Here is a 24,161-nt window from a genome sequence, read left to right as displayed (position 1 = left end):
GCGCCTCTTAAAACCTTCGCACAATCTAGAGAAGAGCTCCCAAATTTCAAACATCAAATCATCCGGCTGTTACCTCTTCTCTGATCAGAGTCAGAACTGCTGTCTTATCAGATTCACTGAGGCAAATGGCATCCAGGGGACTTTCAGCCCCTCCTTTCGTGTTGCCTGGTGCACTTCCAGGAGCCTTTTCCATAGAACATAGTTCAAGATTACTCTGCGGAAAGAAAGACAGAGTCAGAATACAATCAGCCCTTTCTAACTTCCACCTGGCTTCTCCTGCCAGACCACCAGTTAAACCAGGGGTGCCTGTTTTCCCCCTCGCCTGAGGTATGCAACGGGGGAGAATGGACTTTTCTTTCATGCAAGATATTTGATTTTTACCTGTCTTCTCTTTTGGTAACTGGTAACTGCTATCATGTTGTTTTTTGACTGTATGTGAATTAACCTCACAGGTCCTACCTGAATTAGTGATGCCCAAACCAGGAACCCAAAATAAAAACCTCAGCAGTTTTGAATATTGTGTTGGGTTGGTCCAAATTTGCCACTAGGGCAAATCTAACACTCAGTATTGATCTATCTATTGGGGGTATTTTTTTGCAGGTGTGAAAGGATATGAATGTTATTTGGAATTATACCTGGATAGACATATATGTATATATGTATAAATTAAAAGACGCTTGCTCCTGGGGAGGAAAACTATGGCAAAGTTAGACAGCAAACTAAAAAGCAGAGACATCATCCTGCCAACAAAAGTGCGTATGGTCACGTTTTCCCAGTTGCAATGTATGGCTGTAAAAGTTGGACGATAAGGAAGGCTGAGCGCCAAAGAATTGAGGCCTTTGAACTCTGGTGCTGGAGAAGACTCCTGCGAGTCCCTTGGACTGCAAGGCGATCCAACTGATCAGTCCTAGAGGAGATCAACCCTGACTGCTCTTGAGAAGGCCAGATCCTGAAGATGAAACTCAAATACTTTGGCCACCTAATGAGGAGGAAGGACTCACTGGAGAAGAGCCTAATGCTGGGAACGATGGAGGGCAAAAGAAGAAGGGGACGGTAGAGAACAAAGTGGCTGGATGGAGTCACTGAAGCAGTCGGCATGAGCTTAAATGGACTCCGGGGTATGGTAGAGGACAGGAAGGCCTGGAGGAACATTGTCCATGGGGTCGCGATGGGTCGGACACGACTTCATAACTAACAACAGATATATATGTAACATAATTATCCCAGAGCAGTAACTATATTGAATTCTACTGTATAGTGCAGTATTAATGCAGTATCAGGGGTTTTCAATTCAATTTTATAGAATGTGACGGAAGTGTGTTTTTTTTTGTCTTATTTTTATAGTTTTCTTATGTATGATGTACACTGAATTTAATTTCGTTGTACGAGCTGCAATGGCAATAAAGTAAACGAATTAGTTAATTCCAAATTTAGAATTCTGGATCTGAACAAATTCAGGATCTGAATCTTCGTGCAGGATAAACATCAGGAAGGGCAGCCAAGACTGGGACTGGGAAAGGATTGTTGCTCTTTTGTGAAATGAATGGAACATATCGCTTTACAGGACCATATTATGTGCAAAAATAAAATTCTGTTATTTTTTTTCAAATGATTCTCAAATAGCACGTAAAATAAACACTGTACACCTCACTGTCCATTTATACATAATACAAAATAAAAGCCTACCGTCCTTGTCCTAATGTTTCTTCTATTTGTACCTATTTTATGTATCCAATCCATGCTTATACTTATTGCCAAATACATTCTTGACAAATAAAATAAAATAAATAAAAATAAATAAATAACAGAGTTGGAAGGGACCTTGGAGGTCTTCTAGTCCAACCCCCTGCTTAGGCAGGAAACCTTACACCATTTCAGACAAATGGTTATCCAACATCTTCTTAAAAACTTCCAGTGTTGGAGCATTCACAACTTCTGGAGGCAAGTTGTTCCACTGATTAATTGTTCTTAACTGTCAGGAAATTTCTCCTTAGTTCTAAATTGCTTCTCTTCTGGATTAGTTTCCACCCATTGCTTCTTGTCCTGCCCTCAGGTGCTTTGGAGAATAGCTTGACTCCCTCTTCTTTGGGGCAGCCCCTGAGATATTGGAAGACTGCTATCATGTCTCCCCTAGTCCTTCTTTTCATTAGACTAGACATACCCAGTTCCAGCAAGTTCTTCATATGTTTTAGCCTCCAGTCCCCTAATCATCTTTGTTGCTCTTCTCTGCACTCTTTCTAGAGTCTCAACATCTTTTTTTGTATTTGTATTTAACATTTATCTTAAGAACAAACCTGCAATGTTTTGTTGGATATTTTGGAGAAATGGGCTGGGACAAAAGAAGCAATATTGGGATCAGAGTAATAACGACGCTGCTATTCTGAGATCAATTTTGCTCCATGCTGCTTTCCAGAGGTAGGAATCAGCTAATAAACTATTCTATTCTATTCTAGCTGCAGCGCAGCTCAGCTGTCAGCAGAGGTCTCTGTAAAGGTAGTACATTTTCTCTTTATTTTAGTTCATATCTCGAGCCTTGTTAGTATTTTGCAAATGAAAGCACTTTTGATTTTTAAACATTTTAGGAATATTGGATGTAATTAATACCCCTCTGAAAAGAGTTCCAACTTTCTGCTCTCATTTATTTTATTTTTTTGCAAAATACTGCATTGGTATCATTTTACTATGATATTATAATTTTATTATATAGGGAACTCTTCAGTTTTCCAGAACTCGACTGTTCTCCACCAACTTGGCACGCAGCAGATCAGAGTCTATTGTGATCTACATCATTTTCATAAGGACGAACATTATACAGCTAATATAACTACGTCATTTACACCAGCGGTAAAATCCAGTTCTGTAAGTCTGCTACTGAATATGCGCTTGCGCAGTGCTAAAAATGAACATTTTGAAGCCTTCCAAGTCTGCAAAGGTAAGTAGAACAGTGAGGGGGGAGGGAATCCGCTGTGCCACGTGATTTAGATTAGCTAGAAAGCAGAAAATCCGACGATTCTAGCTAATCTAAATCACGTGTCACAGCCATTCATTGCCCAGCTGATCATCGAAAATACCGGTTCGCCGGAACTGGTAGCAATTTTACTACCGGTTCAGGAGAACCGGTCCGAACCGGTAGCATTTCACCCCTGATTTACACCATTACCACAACATTATTTGATTTAAGGTGAAGGCAATGATTTCAACTACAATATAATCTTCTGTTCCATGCAAAGATAGTAAGTTAGTAGTAAGATAGTAGTAAAAATAGATCTTCGGCATGGAATTTTAGCAGAAAGAGTGGTCCACGATTTTGGACACGGAGGGGTAAGAACAATACTTGCGCTTACTGAGATATCACTGGAGTTATTCTTCTCTTCCAGTCTGCACAAAGATTCTTTCTCGGAGCCTACAACCAAAGGACATGAGGCGATTATACATTATGACAACAAGGTTCTTCCTGGTGAAATAACTGGATTAAGAAAGAGGCATGCAACGCGCAACTCTATGACAGTACTTGAAAGAGAGGAATATGAAACTCAAAGAGGATTTTCACTGAATGACGACCAGGATGCCCTAAAGTGACAATCAGTATAGTTTTGGGCAGATATCTTCTTAAACCATGAGATGCAGGTGGGAGACAGTAGAAAATCACTGTATTTCAGACATCAATCCATTAGAGACGGTCCAGAGATATTTTACTAGAAGAGTACTCAAATCCTTTGCTCGAAATATAATTCCCTATCCCACCAGGCTTGAAATTTTAGGCCTGGATAGCCTCGAACTACACCATCTACGTTCCGACCTATGCTTAGTTCATAAGATTATTGACCAAAATGTTCTACCTGTAAATGAGTACTTTAATTTCAACCGTAATAATACAAGGGCTATCAATAAGATTCCAACTCAATGTAATACGCTCTAATCTTGATTGTAGGAAATATGACTTCTGCAATAGAGTAGTAAATGTCTGGAACACTCTACCTGATCCTGTTGTTAGTCTCTCTAACCCCCACACCTTTTATCTTAAAACTGTCTACCGTGGACCTTTCATGTTTCTTAAGAGGTCCCTAAGGGGGCGTGCATAAGCGCACCAGCGTCCCTACCGTCCCTGTCCTACTGTCCCCATTTATATGTAATCATTTTAATGTGTTTATGGCTATGTTTTGCTTATTTATTTCCTTTTATTTTGTGCCAATTTTTTTTCATGCGTCCATGTCTATGTCTATACCGTTACTTGTCTCCTTGTACTTGTTGACAAATAAATAATTAAACAAACAAACAAACAAACAAACAAACAATAAAATTGTTAGGATATGGTTTGAGCCTAACAGGTTGTCCAGGCAATATATGTGTTCTGTGAGTTTAACATGATATGTATTGTGTGACTTTAAAGTTTTACTGCTGATTCATTGTAATGCTGAGTCATGCTGTAATTAGATAATCACTGGCTGTAAACGTATTTAAGAAAGGTACCGTAACCTATTCAGTTGATGATATGCTACCATTGTGTGCGGAGTTGCTACCATTGTGCTATCATCGGTTGGATGGATCTGCTACCATCGTGGTTTGTTACCAGAGTGAACTTGTTATTCTAACCAACTACTGTTTGTATGGTAAGAAGATTTTTGTATCACTGGACTGATTTAACTGGCAAAGACTTAGATTGTTTAAAGACTATGAGATTGTTTTTTTCACTATAAAGTAAACTTTTGATAAACCAGTTTGCACATCTCTTATTCATTGCTCTCAGCAACGTTTCTCTGTGTTCTACACTCTGCTGGTTGGTAACACAACAATATCATTAACAAAAATGATCCAAATTCTGAGACCTAAGAGACATCCCCGCTACAGAGGTATACCCAGAAAACCTATCTAGACCAGGGGTGTCAAACTCAAGGCCCAGGGCTGGATCCGGCCTGAAGGGTGTTTCGATCTGGCCTGTGGGGCCACCCTGGAAACAGAGAAAGACTGGTACACGGTGCCCCTGCCAGCAAAAACAGAGCTCCATTTTCACTGGCAGAGGGTTGCAGGAGGCCGTCGCAGCCGAAAACGGAGCTTGGGGGCCCGTTTTCACTGGCAGAGCGCTCGGGCCTCCACAAGCGCCCCCGACATGAGTGACGTCGAGCTGGCCACGCCCACCCTGGTCATGCTCACTCTGCCCCACCCCCCGAGGTTAAACACAACCCTCAATGAAATCGAGTTTGACATCCCTGATCTAGACAGATCATTATCATTATGAGCCAAGGTGGCGCAGTGGTTAGAGTGCAGTACTGCAGCTACTTCAGCTGACTGCTAGTTCAGCAGATCAGCGGATCAAATCTCACCGGCTCAAGGTTGACTCAGCCTTCCGTCCTTCCGAGGTGGGTGAAATGAGGACCCAGATTGTTGGGGGCAATATGCTATTTAGTATACTGTCTTTGGTGTAAGCCGCCCAGAGTCCTCGGAGAGTGGGCGGCATAGAAATATGAATAATAAAATAAAATAAATAAATAAATCACAACCGATGGGACAAAAAAACAGCACGACACCACTGTTTGATGCCTGTGCTTCAAGCAACAACAGCAGCTCAATATGAACGTGAATCAGGTTTTCTGCAAATTTCACATGTAGAGGAAAAAAAGAGGAAAGATTGAAAATGAGCATCCTCATCACTCCTTGGCACAACTGAATGCCATCCTGCCAGACTGTTCCTACAGGAAAACTCACTGTCATGTTGTCCGTTCTCCCAGCTGCTCCATCGACCGAGGTGCCCCACCCTGCCGATTTTTGTCCTCCGCAGCTGTTTGCTCCCCTTGATTGACAAGAATGCCAGCCTCACCCTAGGCAAGGTTGACTGAGCAGAGCTGCCCCACATAACTCCTTTTATTCTTATCAGCTGGACAAACAGGGGGAATGCACCCTTTGAAATGCAAGACGGGAAGCTGCCGGGAAGCAGCCAAAGAATGTTCCTCAATTATCTTTGATTGATCTCCTTTTTTCAGAAGTCTTTTACTTCCAAGGAAGCTTGGCCCACAATGTTGACCATTGCTTAGAAATGTGAAACAACTGGGGGAAGAGGAGTGGGGATTATCCCAGTCTTTGAACTGAACTGAACAAAAAACAGGTGATATTCCAATACAATGCAAAACGTTCTCATGTTCCAAAAGGCTACAAACAGAGTACGGGTCATACTCGCACTTACGACCAACACACCACATACCCCCATATTTTTTATCTAGGTTATCCACGCATGCGAGGGGCAAATAGAATTATGGGTATGGGCACGTGTGCGTGCGAACCTCCCCTGCCCCCCCCTTCCTGGCATGTGATGGCAAAAAGCTTAGCCATCACTGCTCTAGACTGACTGCCTTCTCTTGGGAATGCTCAGATAAAGGCTGCGGGGATTTGGGGGGAGACAATCAGAAATCGGGGGATGCGGTGGCTCTGTGGCTATGACGCTGAGCTTGTTGATCAGAAAGGTCGGCAGTTCGGCGGTTCGAATCCCTAGTGCCGCGTAACGGGGTGAGCTCCCGTAACTTGTCCCAGCTTCTGCCAACCTAGCAGTTCGAAAGCACGTAAAAAATGCAAGTAGAAAAATAGGGACCACCTTTGGTGGGAAGGGAACAGCATTCTGTGCGCCTTTAGCATTGAGTCATGCCGGCCACATGACCACGGAGACATCTTCAGACAGCGCTGGCTCTTCGGCTTTGAAACGGAGATGAGCACCGCCCCCTAGAGTCGGGAACGACTAGGACATATGTGCGAGGGGAACTTTTGCCTTTACCTTTAATCAGAAATAAAGCTGAGAAAAATTAAATATTAAACTCTCCTTGACTCATTTTTGAAGTCTCTTTTATCGGTGTCGATGGAGTTTCTCCGTCATCCAGGTCCTGGTTGTCCCAAAGGTGCTTTTTTCAAGAGGCAACTGGACTTTCTGGGTTTTCTTTGAAGACGTTTCTCTTCTCATCCAAGAAGCTTCTTCAGCTCTGACTGGGATGGTGAAGAAAGGGAGGATTTATGTTCCTTGCAGGCAGCTGGCCATTTGCATTCTTTTTAACCAGCTGTCTGCAAGGAGTATAAATCCTCCCTTTCTCCACCATCCAGTCAGAGCCGAAGAAGCTTCTTGGATGAGAAGAGAAACGTCTTCAAAGAATGACAAGAAAGTCCATCTGCCTCTTGGAAAAAGCACCTTTGGGTATTTTTTATAGGTCTTACAGCTATATTCATATTGATGCAGGTTTTCCAGATCTCAAAAAGGTGTATATGCCTGATGCTGAAATGCCAATATCTCACAATTAGGGAATCTATATCAGGGGTGAAATCCAGCAGGTTCTGACAGGTTCTGGAGAACCGGTAGCAGAAATTTTGAGTAGTTCAGAGAACCGGCAAATACCACCTCTGACTGGCCCCAGAGTGGGGAGGGAATGAGGATTTTGCAGTATCCTTCCCCTGGAGTGTGGAGGGAATGAGGATTTTGCAGTATCTTTCCCCTGGAGTGGGGAGGGAATGGGGATTTTGCAGTATCTTTCCCCCAGGAGTGGGGAGGGAATGGGGATTTTGCAGTATCCTTCCCCTGGAGTGGGGAGGGAATGGAGATTTTGCAATATCCTTCCCCCAGGAGTGGGGAGGGAATGGAGATTTTGCAATATCCTTCCCCTGGAGTGGGGAGGGAATGGGGATTTTGCAATATCCTTCCCCCAGGAGTGGGGAGAGAATGGGGATTTTGCAGTATCCTTCCCCTGGAGTGGGGTGAGAATGGAGATTTTGCAATATACTTCCCCTGGAGTGGGGAGAGAATGGGGATTTTGCAGTATCCTTCCCCCTGGAGTGGGGAGGGAATGGGGATTTTGCAGTATCCTTCCCCTGGAGTGGGGAGGGAATGGGGACTTTGCAGTATCCTTCCCCTAGAGTGGGGAGGGAATGGAGATTTTGCAATATCCTTCCTCTGGAGTGGGGAGGGAATGGGGATTTTGCAGTATCCTTCCCCTGCCACGCCCACAGAACCGGTAGTAAATTTGGATTTCACCACTGACCTATACCCACTCAGAGGTATTGGAAATAAACCCATTTAGTAAATCCAACTTGTACATTTGTTTTATTAAAAAAGGCAGATGATGACTCAGGAAAAAAAAAAAAATCACTCAGCAACTGATACCCTTCCCAGAACGCAACCATTATCGAAATACAGTAGCCTCCTGCAGCATCTGTCCTCCAGATGTGCTGGACTAGAATTTGCAGCCTTTCCTTGCTGACAGCTAATGACTCTGCTACCAGCAATGGGAGTCATGGCTCATCAAGACTGGAAGGCAGATAAAGAGGAAAAACTACATTATTAAAGCAAGAGAGAGAGAGAGAGAGATAAAATAAGGAGAGGAGCTTCCGTACCTTCTACCGGGGATGAAAACGTATGATTTATGGTAGACACCGTCACATTGGAACACTCAAAATACTCCAGTTCTTCCTCGGGCTCACCTTTTACCTCCAACTCAGCTGGCTTTTGACCGGTGGAAGCCAACTTCTCTTCATCGGTAGCATGCCCGTCTCGACTGGGAAGATCTGGGATTTTGGAAATAAGAGCTGCCTCCTCTTCACTCTACATAAAGACGAAGGCGGTTAAACTGAGAATGATCAAATCTGAACTATGTACCCATCACCATGACAGCAGTCTTCCAATCTCTCAGGGGCTGCCCCAAAGAAGAGGGAGTCAAGCTATTCTCCAAAGCACCTGAGGGCAGGACAAGAAGCAACGGGTGGAAACTCATCGAGGAGAGAAGCAACCTAGAACTAAGAAGTTTCCTGACAGTTAGAACAAGGAATCCGTGCTTCAGATGTTTTCAATGCTCCAACACTGGAAGTTTTAAAGAAGAGGTGGTCCAATTGGTGGTCCATAGTCCACTGGTGGTCCGCGAGAAAATTTTGGTGGTCCGCAGAAAAATTATTTCCATTTTTAACATTGCACTAAATCAGGGGTCCTCAAACTACAGCTCCTGGGATGGATATGTGCAATGAACGTTTATGTTGCTGCAGAGAGTCTTCCTCTTTGAGGTCTTTTTCTGTGGGTCGGAGGGGGGGCAGAAATTCCGACTTGGGGGCTGCTTCAGCCTCCTGGTGTGGGGCTTTGGGGAAGGCTGGAGGGAAGTGCTGCTGGTGGCGAAGAGCCGGAGGATCTTGTTCCAGTGGGACTGCATCACGGCCTGGAACTGGCTGACCATCTCAGCCCGCTGAGCCTCCAGGCGCCGGTACCTGGCCTTGCACTCCCGCAGGTCTTCCCTCTGTTTGGAAAGCCTATGCTCCTAGTCCTCAGTGAGGTGCTTCTGCTGAGCCTCCTTCTCGGTCAGATCCAATTTGAACTGAGCTGTTTTGCCAACTCTTTCTCGTGGTGGCTGCTTAGCTCCAACAACTGCTTTCTGTTGGGGCCCTAAGGAGCCCAGGCGGGGAGGTGAGGAGCTGGCCACACCCACCCAGTCACATGATCACCTAGCCACACCCACCCAGCTGGTCATCAGACAGATCATGTTAGTGGTCCACGGGATTTAAAATTATGAATTTAGTGGTCCCTGAGGTCCGAAAGGTTGGTGACCCCTGTTGTTTTTTTTTAAATTCGATTTATATGCCGCCCTTCTCCGGAGACTCAGGGTGGCTTACAATGCATTAAGCAATAACCTTCATATTTTTTTATATTTATACAAAGTCAGCTTATTGCCCCCACAAACTGGGTCCTCAATTTACCCACCTTAGAAAGGATGGAAGGCTGAGTCAACCTTGAGCCTGGCGAGATTCGAACCTGCAGTAATTGCAGGCAGCTGAATGTTAATAACAGGTTATTAGTCTGCTGCACCACCAGGATCTTGACTGGAGTCGTGTAGGGTTTCCTGCCTAAGCAGGGGGTTGGACTAGAAGACCTCCAAGGTCCCGTCCAACTCTGTTATTCTATTCTGTAAGTTAATAAGAACCTAATAACATAGACCAGGGGTGTCACCCGCAAGGCCTGGGGGCCGGAACCGGCCCATGGGGTGCTTAGATCTGGTCCGTGAGGCTGGCCTGGAAACAGCCAAGGACTGCCCTGCGGCGCCTCTGCCAGTGAAAAAGGAGTTTCCGTTTTGACTGGCAAAAGAGGGCAAGCAAAACAAACTGAAAACAAAACAAAAGGAGAAATGTTTCCCCTTTTGCATTTCTGCATGCAAGAAGGGACAGGAAAGGAGAAAGGGAAAAAGGAAAGACAAAGATGGGAAGAGAGGAAGGAAGGAAGGAAGGAAGGAAGGAAGGAAGGAAGGAAGGAAGGAAGGAAGGAAGGTTATAATGAGAGTGAGGGAGGGTCTCACTCAGGGAAGTCCTTCTGTCAAGTTTCCGAAAGATGCTCTAATTAATTCATGAGCCATGCTCCAAACTTCAAAGGAAATATATTCATTTATTAGGAGCACCATTCCGGCAATACTCGGATGCAGTTAGGACTGATCCCACGTAGATTTACGTTCCCCTATGATCCTGTCTCTCCCCTCCTCTCTGGCCATGTCACAAATCACATTCTCCAATTAACCACTTTGGCTGGCTGTGAAACCTAACACCCTCCTTCTGATTGCGGTCAGGAAGAATGTATGGAATTCACTTCAGTTCTCCCTCCCTCCTGCTCATGGCAACTTGAAAGCTTTGCAAGTTGACACCTGCCTTAGTACCACAAGTGCCCCCGACACGAGTTCCATTCCATGTCACACCCACCATGGCCATGTCCCCAACCACCATACCCACAACCAGCCACCATTGGTTCTTCGCCTCTGAGACAAGGGCAACCAACTCTTTACCTGAGAGCAACCATCCAGCGCCATGGAATGAGTTTCATACTTCCTCACTTTGCAGCCACTCCTGTAAAAAAAAAAAAAGAACGGGTATAGTGGTTAGGGTCAGATTTTCTGGTTTTCCCATGGAAAGAGGAGAGCAAGCAAGGGAGAAGAGACGCACACATACACAGCCAGAGAGGGAGGAACTGAAGCAAAACAAGGGGCAAATCCTGAATTTGCTGACGTTCAGCAGGGAAGGAAAGTCACCAGCCATTTCCCCCCCAATGTTTCCTGAATGTTATTTCTTGACCTGAAATAACCAACAAGGCTTTTGAGCAGGGGTGAAATGCTCCCGGTTCAGACCGGATCGCCTGATCCGGTAGCGATGGAGGCGGGTGGTTCAGAGAACCGGTAGCAAAAATCCCTGCCCCCCTCCCATGCCCAGCTGAGCTGCACAATCATCAGAGCCCCCACCCCTTTTTTTTGCTTTTAAAAGCATTTTTTCTACAACCTCTTCGGCCAAAAAAATGCTTTTAAAAGTAAAAAAAAAAGCCTCTGATGATCACATGGCTCAGCTGGGATCATCAGAGGCATTTAAAAGAAAAAAACCCTTTTTTTCTTTTAAATGCCTCTGATGATCCAAGCTGAGTTGTCTGATCGGCAGAGGCTTTTTTAAAAACTCACTTGGATCGTCAGAGGCATTTAAAAGAAAAAAACCCTTTTTTTCTTTTAAATGCCTCTGATGATCCAAGCTGAGTTGTCTGATCGGCAGAGGCTTTTTAAAAAACTCACTTGGATCGTCAGAGGCATTTAAAAGAAAAAAACCCCTTTTTTTCTTTTAAATGCCTCTGATGATCCAAGCTGAGTTGTCTGATCGGCAGAGGCTTTTTTAAAAACTCACTTGGATCGTCAGAGGCATTTAAAAGAAAAAAACCCTTTTTTTCTTTTAAATGCCTCTGATGATCCAAGCTGAGTTGTCTGATCGGCAGAGGCTTTTTTAAAAACTCACTTGGATCGTCAGAGGCATTTAAAAGAAAAAAAACCCTTTTTTTTCTTTTAAATGCCTCTGACGATCCCAGCTGAGTTGCCTGATCGGCAGAGGCTTTTTAAAAAAGCCTCTGCCGATCAGGCAACTCAGCTGGGATCGTCAGAGTCTTTTGAAAGTATTTTTTAACAACCTCTTCACCGAAGAGGTTGTAGAAAAAATGGTTTTAAAAGTAAAAAAATAAATAAATTGGCCATGCCCACCCAGTCACATTACACCCCTCCCCGCCACCAAGCCATGCCCACAGAACCGATAGTAACAAATTTTAGATTTCACCACTGCTTTTGAGCAAGGCAAAAGACACAACGCCGATAGAGGTGATCCAGACCCGTTTCCCACACAGAATAGATGTGGGTGCAAGTGCTGAATAGAGACATGCACAATTCTCATTTTTGAAAGAAGAATGAATGTACGTTCAGGATAAACGTGAAGAGGGAACCTACTTGGGTGCAACACTAAGCCAGATTCTTCCTTCATCCCCTCTTGAAAAGAAGAACCAAAACATCTGCTTCCTGTTTCAAACTAATCACCGTGTGCTTCAACCCGTCCCAGAGGTGGTATCCAGCAGGTTCTGACCAGTTCTGGAGAACTGGTAGCAGAAATTTTGAGTAGTTCGGAGAACCGGTAGTAAAAATTCTCACTGGTTCCACCCCCATCTATTCTCTGCCTCCCAAGTCCCAGCTGATCGGGAGGAAATGGGGATTTTGCAGTAACCTTCCCCTGGATTGGAGAGGGAATGGAGATTTCTTAGTATCCTTCCCCTGGTGTGGGGTGGGAATGGAGATTTTACAGTATCCTTCCCCTGCCACTCCCACCAAGCCACACCACGCCACGTCCAGAGAACCGGTAGTAAAAAAAATTCGAAATTCACCACTGACCTGCCCCTATTTTAAAATAAGGATTTTGGAAAGATCAAGCCGTGATTTATATACCATTTAGGTTTTGTTCCTAAATGGTGGTTCAAACTAAACAGACTTTCCCCTGTTTGGGACACAGCCCACCTAGGTTTAAAAGAAGAACGACATTGTCCATCCCCAGTGGACAAATACATGTTTAGGCAGAAAAGGGGAATCGTTTTTGTTCCCTGCACTATCTCTTTTCCTACTAAATGCCAGACGGGTTGATGGATCCTACAGGAGAGGGATCTAGAATGGGTGGCAGTTAGCAAACTATAAATATTCCTCGAATTACAACACTTTATTTAATGACCAAAGTTGCAAGAGCATTGAAAAAAGTGACTTATGACCATTTTTTTTTACACTTACAACTAGAATAGAATAGAATAACAGAGTTGGAAGGGACCTTGGAGGTCATCTAGTCCAACCCCCTGCCCAGGCAGGAAACCTTACACCACTTCAGACAAATAGTTATCCAGCATCTTCTTAAAAACTTCCAGTGTTGGAGCATTCACAACTTCTGGTGGCAGGTTGTTCCACTGATTAAAATTAGTATCCCCAAGATCATTTGATCAAAATTCAGACGGTTGGCATCTGACTCATATTTATGACGGTTACAGTGTCCTAGGGACATGCAATCCCTTTTTTTTTTAACCTTCTGACAAGCCAAGTCAATGGGACAGCCAGATTCATTTAACAACTGTGTTGCTAACCTAACAACGGCAGTGATTCACTTAACAACGGTGGTAAAATGGAGCAAAAAGTCACTTAACAAAGGTCTCACTTAGCAACAGAAATGTTGGGCTTTTCAATTGTGGCCGTAAGCCGAGGACCACCTGTGATAAGTTGATGGTTTGCAACTGGTTGTATTCCCTTACAACAGCCCTGTTGTCAACGGACTATCCCAGCAGCCATTTTGAGCCTGTGCCCACATCCTCCAAATTCACAATTTGCCAAAGCTCCGGACTGGCATAGTCCAATTATTCCATCTCTTTCACCTAAACAAAGAAAAGTACTAAGATTTGCAAGACTCAGCCTGCCTCCAGCCCTACTTTCTTCCCCCACTGCCACTGCAGATCAAAGACCAGCAAACTCTGAATAAATAGAACAATTATTCCAGCTGCCATCCTTCGTCTCCCATCAAATTAATTGGCAGGGATGAAAGTAGTTAAAAGCAAAATGAAGCCTTTAGCTGCTGGCTAGCTTTTATCCTGATAGCCTGCGCTGGTTTGGGTTATTGTCATCTATAGTTAAGTAGTACTTACTTACTTACTACGGTCATCTAAGGAACGCAGCCTGTGCAGGTACAGAGTGCAAGCAAAACGACCTTGTAATCACAATTCCATCTGCAAAGGGGCCCTTAAGGATTAATCGCTTGTGTGATTCCTTGCAATCCAAGCACTGCATCCTAGACTCACTAATAAAGCCATCACACCCCCTTTGAGCTGAATGGGAATCCTTTCACAAGCAAATGTGCTCTGGACTCCACGGGAGAAGCAGCCAATTAAGACGAAGCAGTGAATAAACTGCCAAAACAAGAGTTGATCCTTCGGCCACACATTTCGAGGGTCTTTAAAGAGAAACAAGTTCCTGGCTTCCCTCTGATAATGCCTCTGAGCAACAAAATGATGGTTAACTTAATTAAAAAGCAGGGGGCAAAGCAGGCATGGAAATTGGAATTCTTGCTTACACGGCAAAGTCTAAACCCAAGAAAATAACAACCTGGAGTTTAGGATGATTTTACACACGCGTGCATCCAGACATGCGTCGCCAAAAGGAAAATTAAGGCAAATGTGTTTGCTTCTATTGCCATGTTCTCAGAAAACCTAAGACAGCCTACTTATTTTAAAAAAGAATGAGAGCGAGAGAGAGAAACAGAGAGAAACAGAAAGAGAGAAACAGAGAGAGAAAGAAAGAGAGAGAGAGAAAAAGAGAAAGAAAGAAAGAAAAAGAGAAAGGGAGAAAGAGAAAAAGAAAGAAACAGAAAGGGAGCGAAAGAAAGAGGGTGAGAGAGAAAAAAAGAAAAAGAGAGGAAGAGAGTGAAAGAGTGAAAGAGAAAGAAAAAAGAGATAGAGAGAAAAAAGAAAGAAAAACAGAGAAAGAAAGAAAGAGAGAGGGGGAGAGACAGAAAGAAAAAGAGAGGAAGAAAAAGTGAAAGAGAAAGAAAAAAGAGATAGAGAGAAAGAGAAAGAGAGAGAAAGAGAAAGAAAGAAAGAGGGAGAAAGAGAAAGAAAAAGAGAGTGAAAGGGTGAAAGAGAAAGAGAAAAGAGATAGAAAGAGAAAAAGAAAGAAAAAGAGAAAGAAAGAAAGAGAAGGAAAGAGAAACAGAAAAAGAGAGAAACTGAAAGAGGGAGAAACAAAGAGCGAAACAGAGAGAGAGAGAGGGAGAGAAAGAGAGAAAGAAAAACAGAGAGAGAGAAAGAAAAAGAGAGTGAAAGAGTGATAGAGAAAGAAAAAAGAGATAGAAAGAGAAAAAGAAAGAGAAAGAAAGAGAAAGAAAGAAAGAGAAACAGAAAAAGAGAGAAACTGAAAGAGAGAAACAAAGAGCGAGAGAAACAGAGAGAGAGAGAGGGGGGGGAGGGAAAGAGAGAAAGAGAAACAGAGAGAGAGAGAGGGAGAGAAAGAGAGAAAGAGAAACAGAGAGAGAGAAAGAAAAAGAGAGTGAAAGAGTGATAGAGAAAGAAAAAAGAGAGAGAAAGAGAAAAAGAAAGAGAAAGAAAGAGAAAAAAAGAAAGAGAAACAGAAAAAGAGAGAAACTGAAAGAGGAAAAAGAGCGAGAGAAACAGAGAGAGAGAGAGAGGGAGGGAAAGAGAGAAAGAGAAACAGAGAGAGAGAGGGATGGAAAGAGAAAGAGAGAGAGAGAGAGAGAGAGAGAGAGAGAGATCTTTTAATTTAGCAATCCCTCCCCCACAACATACACAGTTCCCGTTTAAGCCCACAGCATTGTTCTCATTTCAGTTGTCACAATTTGCAGAGGCTGCTTTTTCTCACCAGCCCTGCATTTTCAATTTCTTTTTTTTTATTATTATTATTATTATTTTTAACATTTTATATTTTAAATTACTGCATTTTCAATTTCAAGACCAGCAGCAGCCCTCCCCTTGCCCTGCCCTGATGCAACGAGATGCTATAAAAGCAAGAAGCCCGAAAGGCAGTTTTTATCCTGGCTCTAAAAAAAAAACCAAAAACCTGCTCTCTGTTTCTCACAACACAAGTACATTAAGCCAACCAGCTTGATTTATTTATTTAAAACATTTAGACAGCTGCCCGTCTTTTTAACCAGCTCTGGCCAGCTCTCAATCAAACACGAGAACCCCAAGCTGAATTTCCTCATTCTTCTCTTGGGAGACAAGCCAGACAGTGGTGGGTTTCTATTAGTTCCTCCCGGTTCGGGTGAATTGGTAGCGGCGGTGGGAAGCTCCGCCCACCCGCCCAGACGTCATCAAAAACGCTCTGAGCACGCGCAGAAACGCCATGCGCACACCTGCGTGCTACTGATAGTGAACTGGTAGCGCCGGGATTTGAACCCCGCTACTGAAACCAAAGCAGAAACAGGTAGAGCAGTGACTCTAGAAAAGCCTTTTTATTGTGGTTCTGTGGATGTGTGGAGGTGGCACGCAAGAGCGCACGCACTCCCATTTGCGAACCGGTAGTGAAGGTAAGTCAACACTACCCCTGCTACAGACCCCTCACATCTGGACATAAACTGTTTCAACTTCTACGCTCAGGACAACCCTATAGTATATTGCATGCAGTAACAACTAGGTGGAAAGATAGTTTGTTCCCCCCTGTTCCATCCCTCTGCTGAACACCTAATTCCCACAGCACCGTCTCAGTGCTATTTTACCCATGTAGTAGGCTTTATTGCTATTATCCTTCTCATCTTTCCTACTATCTTCTCCTATTGGTGTCTTATGATTTATCACTTGTCGTTTTGTATCTTATGGTTGAAGATTGTAACTATGATTTATGATCTATGACCCATCACTTTTTTGTGTGTTTTTGTACATTGAGAGTTTATGCACCAGAGACAAATTCCTTGTGTGTCCAATAAAAAAATATTTTCTGTTCTGTTGTGTCCTATTCCATTCCATTCTATTTCCTATTCTATTCTATTCTATTCTATTCTATTCTATTCTATTCTATTCTATTCTATTCTATTCTATTCTATTCTGTTCTTCTTACTTTTATTCTAATACTAATTTTATTCTAATTCTAGTTCATTCTAATTCTAATTCTATTCTATTACTAATTTATCTTAATACTAATTCTATTCTAATTCTAATTTATTCTAATACTAATTCTATTCTAATTAATTCTAATTCTATTCTATTACTAATTTTATTCTAATTCTAATTTATTCTAATACTAATTCTTTTCTAATTCTAATTAATTCTAATTCTAATTCTAATTTATTCTAATACTAATTCTATTCTAATTCTAATTAATTCTAATTCTATTCTAATTCTAATTAATTCTAATTCTTATTCTATTACTAATTTATCCTAATACTAATTCTATTCTAATTTATTCTAATACTAATTTTATTCTAATTCTAATTAATTCTAATTCTATTCTAATTCTAATTTATTCTAATACTAATTCTATTCTAATTCTAATTAATTCTAATTCTAATTAATTCTAATTCTAATTCTATTACTAATTTATCCTAATACTAATTCTATTCTAATTCTAATTTATTCTAATACTAATTCTATTCTAATTTATTCTATTACTAATTCTATTCTAAAATTCTAATTCTATTCTTCTCACCACCCATTCTGAAACAGCTACTGCAAATTCTTTTTGTCAACTGAGCTCGATCTCACCAACGCATCCATATAATTTTCTTGACAGCCATCTGAAATTGGGTTACCAGAGATGAACCCTCATTTGGGAGACTTGCAAGGACACACAAGCCAGGATCATTTTGCAGGCACAGACATCCACTGCAAATAAGCATGCCATCCACAGCGGATCAAATCAGATCAAATCAAACGTTATTACTGCTATCAAAGATCGCAAATGCCATCAACAGCAAGCAGAGTCATCATCTCTCCCTCCTTGTTCCGCTGGGAAGCAAAGCTGCCAGATAAAATCGTGCCTTTTAAATGGAGGCCAAGGACAACACACTCATTTTTTTTTAAAAAAAAAAAGGCAGGAGGGAAAAAAAAAAGCAACATGCAACAGAGAGAAAACCAGAGAAGGAGAAACAGAGAGAACTCCCAAAACCTTCCAGAAAAGGAATAAAATGAAAAGAAAAGAAAAGGAGGGGGAGAGAAGAGTACTTACAACAGAAAACAGAGAAATTTCACTTGTTCTGTAGTCCTGAGGCACCAGAAATAAACAGACAAGAAAGACAAGCAGAAGGAGAGAGATGGAAGGGAAGGAGAAAATATACATGAAAGATCCAGATATATATATTTCCTATTGAATAAATGCAAGATATCCTCTGAAAAGGACCAGTAAGCTAGGAAAAGCTGTAGAACTTGACATATTTAGGACTAAGAGGAGACCTCAAAAGAAGTGTCAGGGTTTATTATAAGAACCGTATCTAAATGTCGCAGTTTCTGCATGAACATCAGATGGAATTAAAATCTCTGAAGAGTCTCAGCTTTCATTGTAAATCGCATAAAGCCACTTGTTAATAGCTTGTGAAACTCTTGGATCAAAGGTTGATGAGATCTCAGAAACTAGAAATGGGGACGAAGGAGACTGCCAGGGCTAGCTGACTGGAAATTTTAGGATTTTGGTATGGTACCTGGGCCCACAAGCTTATTTAAAGGTAAAGGTTCCCTTCGCACATATGTGCTAGTCGTTCCCGACTCTAGGGGGCAGTGCTCATCTCCGTTTCAAAGCCGAAGAGCCAGCGCTGTCCGAAGACGTCTCTGTGGTCATGTGGCTGGCATGACTCAATGCCAAAGGCGCACAGAACGCTGTTACCTTCCCACCAAAGGTGGTCCCTATTTTTCTACTTGCATTTTTTACCTGCTTTCGAACTGCTAGGTTCGCATTTAAGCTGGGACAAGTAACGGGAACTCACCCCGTTATGCGGCACTAGGGATTCGAACCGCCGACCTTTCGATCGACATGCTCAGCGTCTTAGCCACTGAGCCACCGCGTCCCTTACAAGCTGATTAGCAACCCCTAAATTGCAAGCATGCAAAACTGAATGTAGTGTAATCTGCATAATTGATCCAAATCTTAGAATCAGGCTTAGCAGCTGGGGGCATAGAGTTTCAATTATAGAGGCAGGAGATGGGCCTAATCCTACGGCTTTCCATACTCTATATGTAGCAGATATCCAATTGTATCCATAAACTCTTATCCCTGGAAAGCAACAGCCAATGTGGGCCAGGTGAAAGCAAACTGAAACCTTCCAGATGTTCTGAACTGGCCATCAATTCCAGACAGCATAATCAATAAGCAGGGATGTTGGGAACTGTAGTTTAGCCATGCTCGGAGCATTACAGGTTTCCTACTGGATCAGTGATGCAACTCCTTAGACCTTCTCATGACCTTTCAGATGTTAATGTGATGTCATATCTTACAAATGTGTCATGCTAGTATTTGCTCATTTCCAAAGGACCTCAACAATTCCCTGTTGCTTATTAACCTTTCCCCCCACTTCTGGATTCCTGCCGAATATTTATTAGCACATTTAAGAATTACAGTTCCAACCTGCTTATCTTCCATGGGGTACCTTGCTGATTTCAAAAGCTTTTTAATACCAAGAAGTCGATGGCATCATCTCTCTATCCAGATCAATCCAGAATCTGGGAACACATTGACTTTGTATCTTTCATAGATAGTGTTAGGATATGGTTTGAGCCTAACAAGTTGTCCAGGCAATATATGTGTTCTGTGACTTTAATATGAATATGTATTATGTGACTTTAAAGTTTTACTGCTGATTCATTGTAATGCTGAGTCATGCTGTAATTAGATAATCACTAGTTGTAAACGTATTTAAGAAAGGTACTGTAACGTATTCAGTTGATGATATGCTACCATTGTGTGTGGAGTTGCTACCATTGTGCTATAATCGGTGGATGGATCTGCTACCATCGTGGTTTGTTACCAGAGTGAACTTGTTATTCTAACCAACTACTGTTCGTATGGTAAGAAGATTTTTATATCACTGGACTGATTTAACTGGCAAAGACTTGGATTGATTTTTTTTTTTATTTGATTTATATGCCGCCCTTCTCCAGAGACTCAGGGCGGCTTACAATGTGCTCAGCAATAGCCTTCATCCTTTTGTATATTTATACAAAGTCAGCTTATTGCCCCCACAAACTGGGTCCTCATTTCACCTACCTTAGAAAGGATGGAAGGCTGAGTCAACCTTGAGCCTTGGCGAGATTCGAACCTGCAGTAATTTCAGGCAGCTGGTCTTAATAACCAGCTTAATAACAGAGTGCCTTAGACCACTGTACTACCAAGGCTCTTAAAGACTATGTGATTGTTTTTTCCCTATAAAGTAAAGTTTTGATAAACCAGTTTGCACATCTCTTATTCATTGCTCTCAGCAACGTTTCTCTGTGCTCTACACTCTGCTGGTTGGTAACACAACAACAATATCCTTAACAGATAGGGTTAATAAAGTGGAGCTGCAAAAATCCAGATGACCATTAATCATCTGGCTCGGTGACCTGTCTCATTAAGCCTCATGTTATGCCCACAAAATCTCAATGGAGCAGAAGAGACCATCTTAGGAAGGTTGGCTGATTCAGTCTGCAAATCCTTTGTGAAAAGAACTTCTCCCTAAAATGTCACAGTGCTTTTTCTGTTTCACATGTATTTTGCACACGCAATGAGGCTGCGGCTCATCCTGCTTTCCCACCGATGCATGACTACACTAATGAGTTACGACCGAGATGGAAACCCTTGGCAAGTTATACTTTTGTTAGAACTTGAAATAGCTTTGGAGGCAGCTACACAAATTGTCCTCCTGTTGTGGCTCTGTTGCCTGAGCCTGGGCTATCAACAGATGCAGACTCTGAGAGTGAGGGAGAGGAGCTGGCACGGCCTCCCTCTCCAGGACCCTCCTCTCTGGCAATGCCTCTGGAGGACACCGAAGGCGAAACGATAGGCTCAGAGCCAAGCACGTCCCCACAGCCACAGGTGGACAGCGATGAAGAAGATAAGTGCTGGCTGGACCCGCGACAGAGGCGCAGGGAGAAGCGTGCACAGCAGAGGGGAAGGCGTGCCAGAGATTAGCTGAGTCACTGGACCACACCCCACAGGGTATAAATGTGGGTGTGGTGGCCGGTTCAGTTTGTGACAAGCAAAAACTGGAAATACTCCATGATCTCTGCGTTACTGGACTTTGCCTGCTTTATCGGACTGCATTTGGATTAATCCTTGTATTGTTGACATTCTGCCTGTTTTATCGGAATGCTTGCAGTCTAATCTTTGTATTGAGTGAGTAAAGTCTGAATTGGCAGCTAGCCACTGGGTTGCTGCCAGCTTTATCTTCAAAGAGTTTTGTCGTGTGGCTTATTAACTCCGGGCCGTCTGTGGGGGTGCGTGTGGGGTACGGGGACAGAACACCTCCTGACTTGGCGGGCATTAAGGGAGATGGCAACGAATGGGCCACCCCTCAGTTAGGGGACAGTAACATTTCTGTTGACTTTAAGACAAGACACCAGGAAAGCAGGATTGGCCCGCCCCACTCATGCTGACACAGGGGGTGTACTGCAATTCCCATCAGCCAAGGAATTTCGGCTGGTGGGATCCAGGAGAACATTAAATTCTAGAACAGACTTTTCTGCCTCAGCATCTGCTCTTTGGGACATCTTACCACAAGAGGTAAGATCCACCCTCTCTCTTTTAATCTTCGGGAAAGTTCTTAAAACCTGGCATGGGGCCCTGAAGGAGACGTTGTGGCTGGAAGTAGCTGGTGCACCAACAGAAAAGGCACCTCCATCTGTCCCCTCCGAACCTTTCCTTTTTAGTTTGTTTTGATTTTTGCAAATTTAATCTGTTTTTATATTTATAACTGTTGGGTGTTTGCAGGGGTGGGATTCAGCCGGTTCGGATTGGTTTGGGCGAACCGGTAGCTCCGACGATCAGCTGAGAGCAAACTGGTTCGTTCCGATGATCAGCTGGGCCCCTGCACTATACTGACCTATATTTCCTTTGCTTGAAGCCCAGCTGATTGCCGCGCATCAGCTGTTTTACTCACCAGGACTGCAGTAGAAGTTTTAGAGCTGTTTTCAAATGCACTGCGCACACTGGTTGTTACACCAGTTGTATCCCACTACTGGGTGTTTGTGTGTTTTATCTTGGTGTAAGCCGCTCAGAGTCGCCTTGAACCATGAGGTGGGGGGGGCAAATAATTTGGATAAATAAAATATATGAAGCGTGGGTGACAAAAGTAATAAAACTTTTCCAGGTTTTTACTGCTTTCTCTCCCAGACAGGAAGAGTTAAAAAAAAAAAAGCTCAGCATCTCAGGATGAAGGAATTATTGAACCATTTCTTTTCGAACCTGCATATAGATAGGTCTCAATTGGTGCAGGTTTGAATACTTCCAAATTTGATTTGAGTGTGATTTATACGCTGAGACCAAGGCAACGTGAAATTCAGTTATTGCAGGTTTGCCACCTGGGTTTTAGATGATTAATGTGCGCAAAATGAAGAAAAAGGAAGTTACGTTGGAGGAAATCTCAAAAACAAGTAGAGGTGTAGTGGTGTAGTGGTTAAGAGTACAGTACTGCAGGCTGCTTCTACTGACTGCCGGCTGCTGACACCTGCTGATTGGGGAATACACATATACAGTATCTAGCAGGGGATGGATCACAAGGGCACAAAGTGGGCAAGGCTGTTGCCCCACATGTGACTTTGGCCATGTGCACAATAATAATCTTAAACTCAGAGCAAGCCCCATAGGTTGCAACGGTTGAGTTCCTGGCAGCCTGGAGGACATAGAATCCTCCTTAGAACTTCCTCAGCTTTAGACATCCCTCTTTCCTCCCCTGCTGAGACCCCCCCTGTCACTCACGTTATCAGCCGTGATCTGGAGCTCTGTGGGGCCAAGCTTGTCTTCAAATCATCCCCCGTGGCCTCTCGGGCTTGCGACTCCAAGATCTCGTTGAGGCTGTTCTCCGCGGAAGGACAAGAATCGGCTGCTACGCTGGACAAGGTCTTGCTGCTCGGCTTGAAAGGGTCACCCACGTCCAAATGATACGAACGTTTTGTGAGTGTCGGAGAATCCTGCAAAGAGGAGCCGCCCACAAAGGGGTTAAAGGCGGGATCATCCCACTGGTTGGTGTCCAGCGCGTGGGTAACCTTGGATAGAGGTGCCACCGATGCCTCAGGAGCTATCATCTTCTCTCCATCCTCGGGACCTACAACAGGCCGGGTGGTCGGTCCTCTTTGTCTCTTAGGAGACAATTTACTGCTAGGCCTCTTTCCCATTTTTCTTGCCGAAAGCTTCTTGGGCTCGGCATTTTCCGCTCCTTCGGCAAAATCGAACTCTAGTTTCACGGCCCGGGTCTTGCAATCTCCAGCTCCTGCCGAGCTGGGATGCTTGGGGTCACTATTGGGAAGATCAGCACCTGGTTGAGATGCAGGGGGCGAGTTTGAACATTTGGAGCCTCCCATCGTAAATGGGTTCACAGTCTCATTGTATTCCTCTGGATCAAAGCGGTAGGTAGCTTTGGGAATAGGGGGGCTTTCCGTGGCCACTTCAGTCTCAGAGTTCTCTCCCCCCATTTTCTTTTGAAGAGCGATTGGTTTCGCCCTCGGGAGCTTGCTCTTGCTGCTAGCAATGTTCTCAACACTTGGCTTGACTTCTGAAGGTTCTTGAATGGGAATCTCTCGGCTTTCCTTCAAAATGTCCTTTTGCTCTTCTTGGGATAGCGGGCCCGAAGTGTGATCTGGATTGAGCCTCGCTGGAACCGTATTCTCCTCCGTAGCCTCCAATGCAGAAGAAGACACGGACGAACCCTGCTCAATTCCAAGGTGGGCTTTTGATATAAACAGGTCACTGGCTTGCACAATTGCAGGGTCAGTCTGTAATTCATCCTCTGCAGGAGCTGATGTCTCCTCCAACACTTTGGAGACAAATTGGTCTTCCAGAGACGCTGCATGGAGGAGAGAGAAACAGAGAGGTGAATACAGAACATGTTTCCTATAGGAAAAAAAATCAGATTAATAGTATTTATTTATTTGGCATATGATATATAATACATGGATAGCAGCAGTATGGAAAGAACACATCACAATAACTCACACGTAAGATGGAGATGTGTGGTTAACTGTGTAAGGTATAAGAGATTCAAGAATATATTAAGTTAAACATTACTGTTGTGACCTAGGCCCAAGTAGTTATTACCAGACACAATCAGTCCTTAAACAAACATATTTTATTAGAACAGCCGAGAATTACTTCATTCTCAGCTTAGTCCAAATTAATTCCAAAACAAGTCCTTCAGAAAAAGTCCTTTGGCCTTATCACAAA

The 24,161-nt window shown here is 43.3% G+C and overlaps 1 protein-coding gene across 7 annotated transcripts in view; it reads right to left on the bottom strand.

Moving 5' to 3' along the window:
* TACC1 (transforming acidic coiled-coil containing protein 1) overlaps positions 1-24,161 on the bottom strand; it is a 98,841-nt gene that overhangs the window by 13,333 nt on the left and 61,347 nt on the right. For 2 of the 7 annotated variants that reach the window (XM_034432940.3, XM_034432937.3), the window contains exons 3-8: positions 22,701-23,784; positions 17,985-18,020; positions 10,776-10,836; positions 8,362-8,569; positions 3,345-3,403; positions 74-214 (exon numbers count right to left, since the gene is read on the bottom strand). In XM_034432940.3, coding sequence (XP_034288831.2) covers positions 74-214; positions 3,345-3,403; positions 8,362-8,569; positions 10,776-10,836; positions 17,985-18,020; positions 22,701-23,784 — 1,589 coding nt within the window. The remainder of the gene's footprint in view (positions 1-73; positions 215-3,344; positions 3,404-8,361; positions 8,570-10,775; positions 10,837-17,984; positions 18,021-22,700; positions 23,785-24,161) is intronic. The other 5 variants (XM_087875893.1, XM_034432938.3, XM_087875894.1 and 2 more) reach the window with 3 other exon arrangements.

The sequence above is a fragment of the Pantherophis guttatus genome, chromosome 9 (assembly GCF_059756535.1).
Source record: "Pantherophis guttatus breed Tessera chromosome 9, ASM5975653v1, whole genome shotgun sequence".
NCBI lineage: Eukaryota > Metazoa > Chordata > Lepidosauria > Squamata > Colubridae > Pantherophis > Pantherophis guttatus.
Note: the sequence above shows the minus strand (reverse complement) of the source record. Positions and strands in the feature narration are given on the sequence as shown.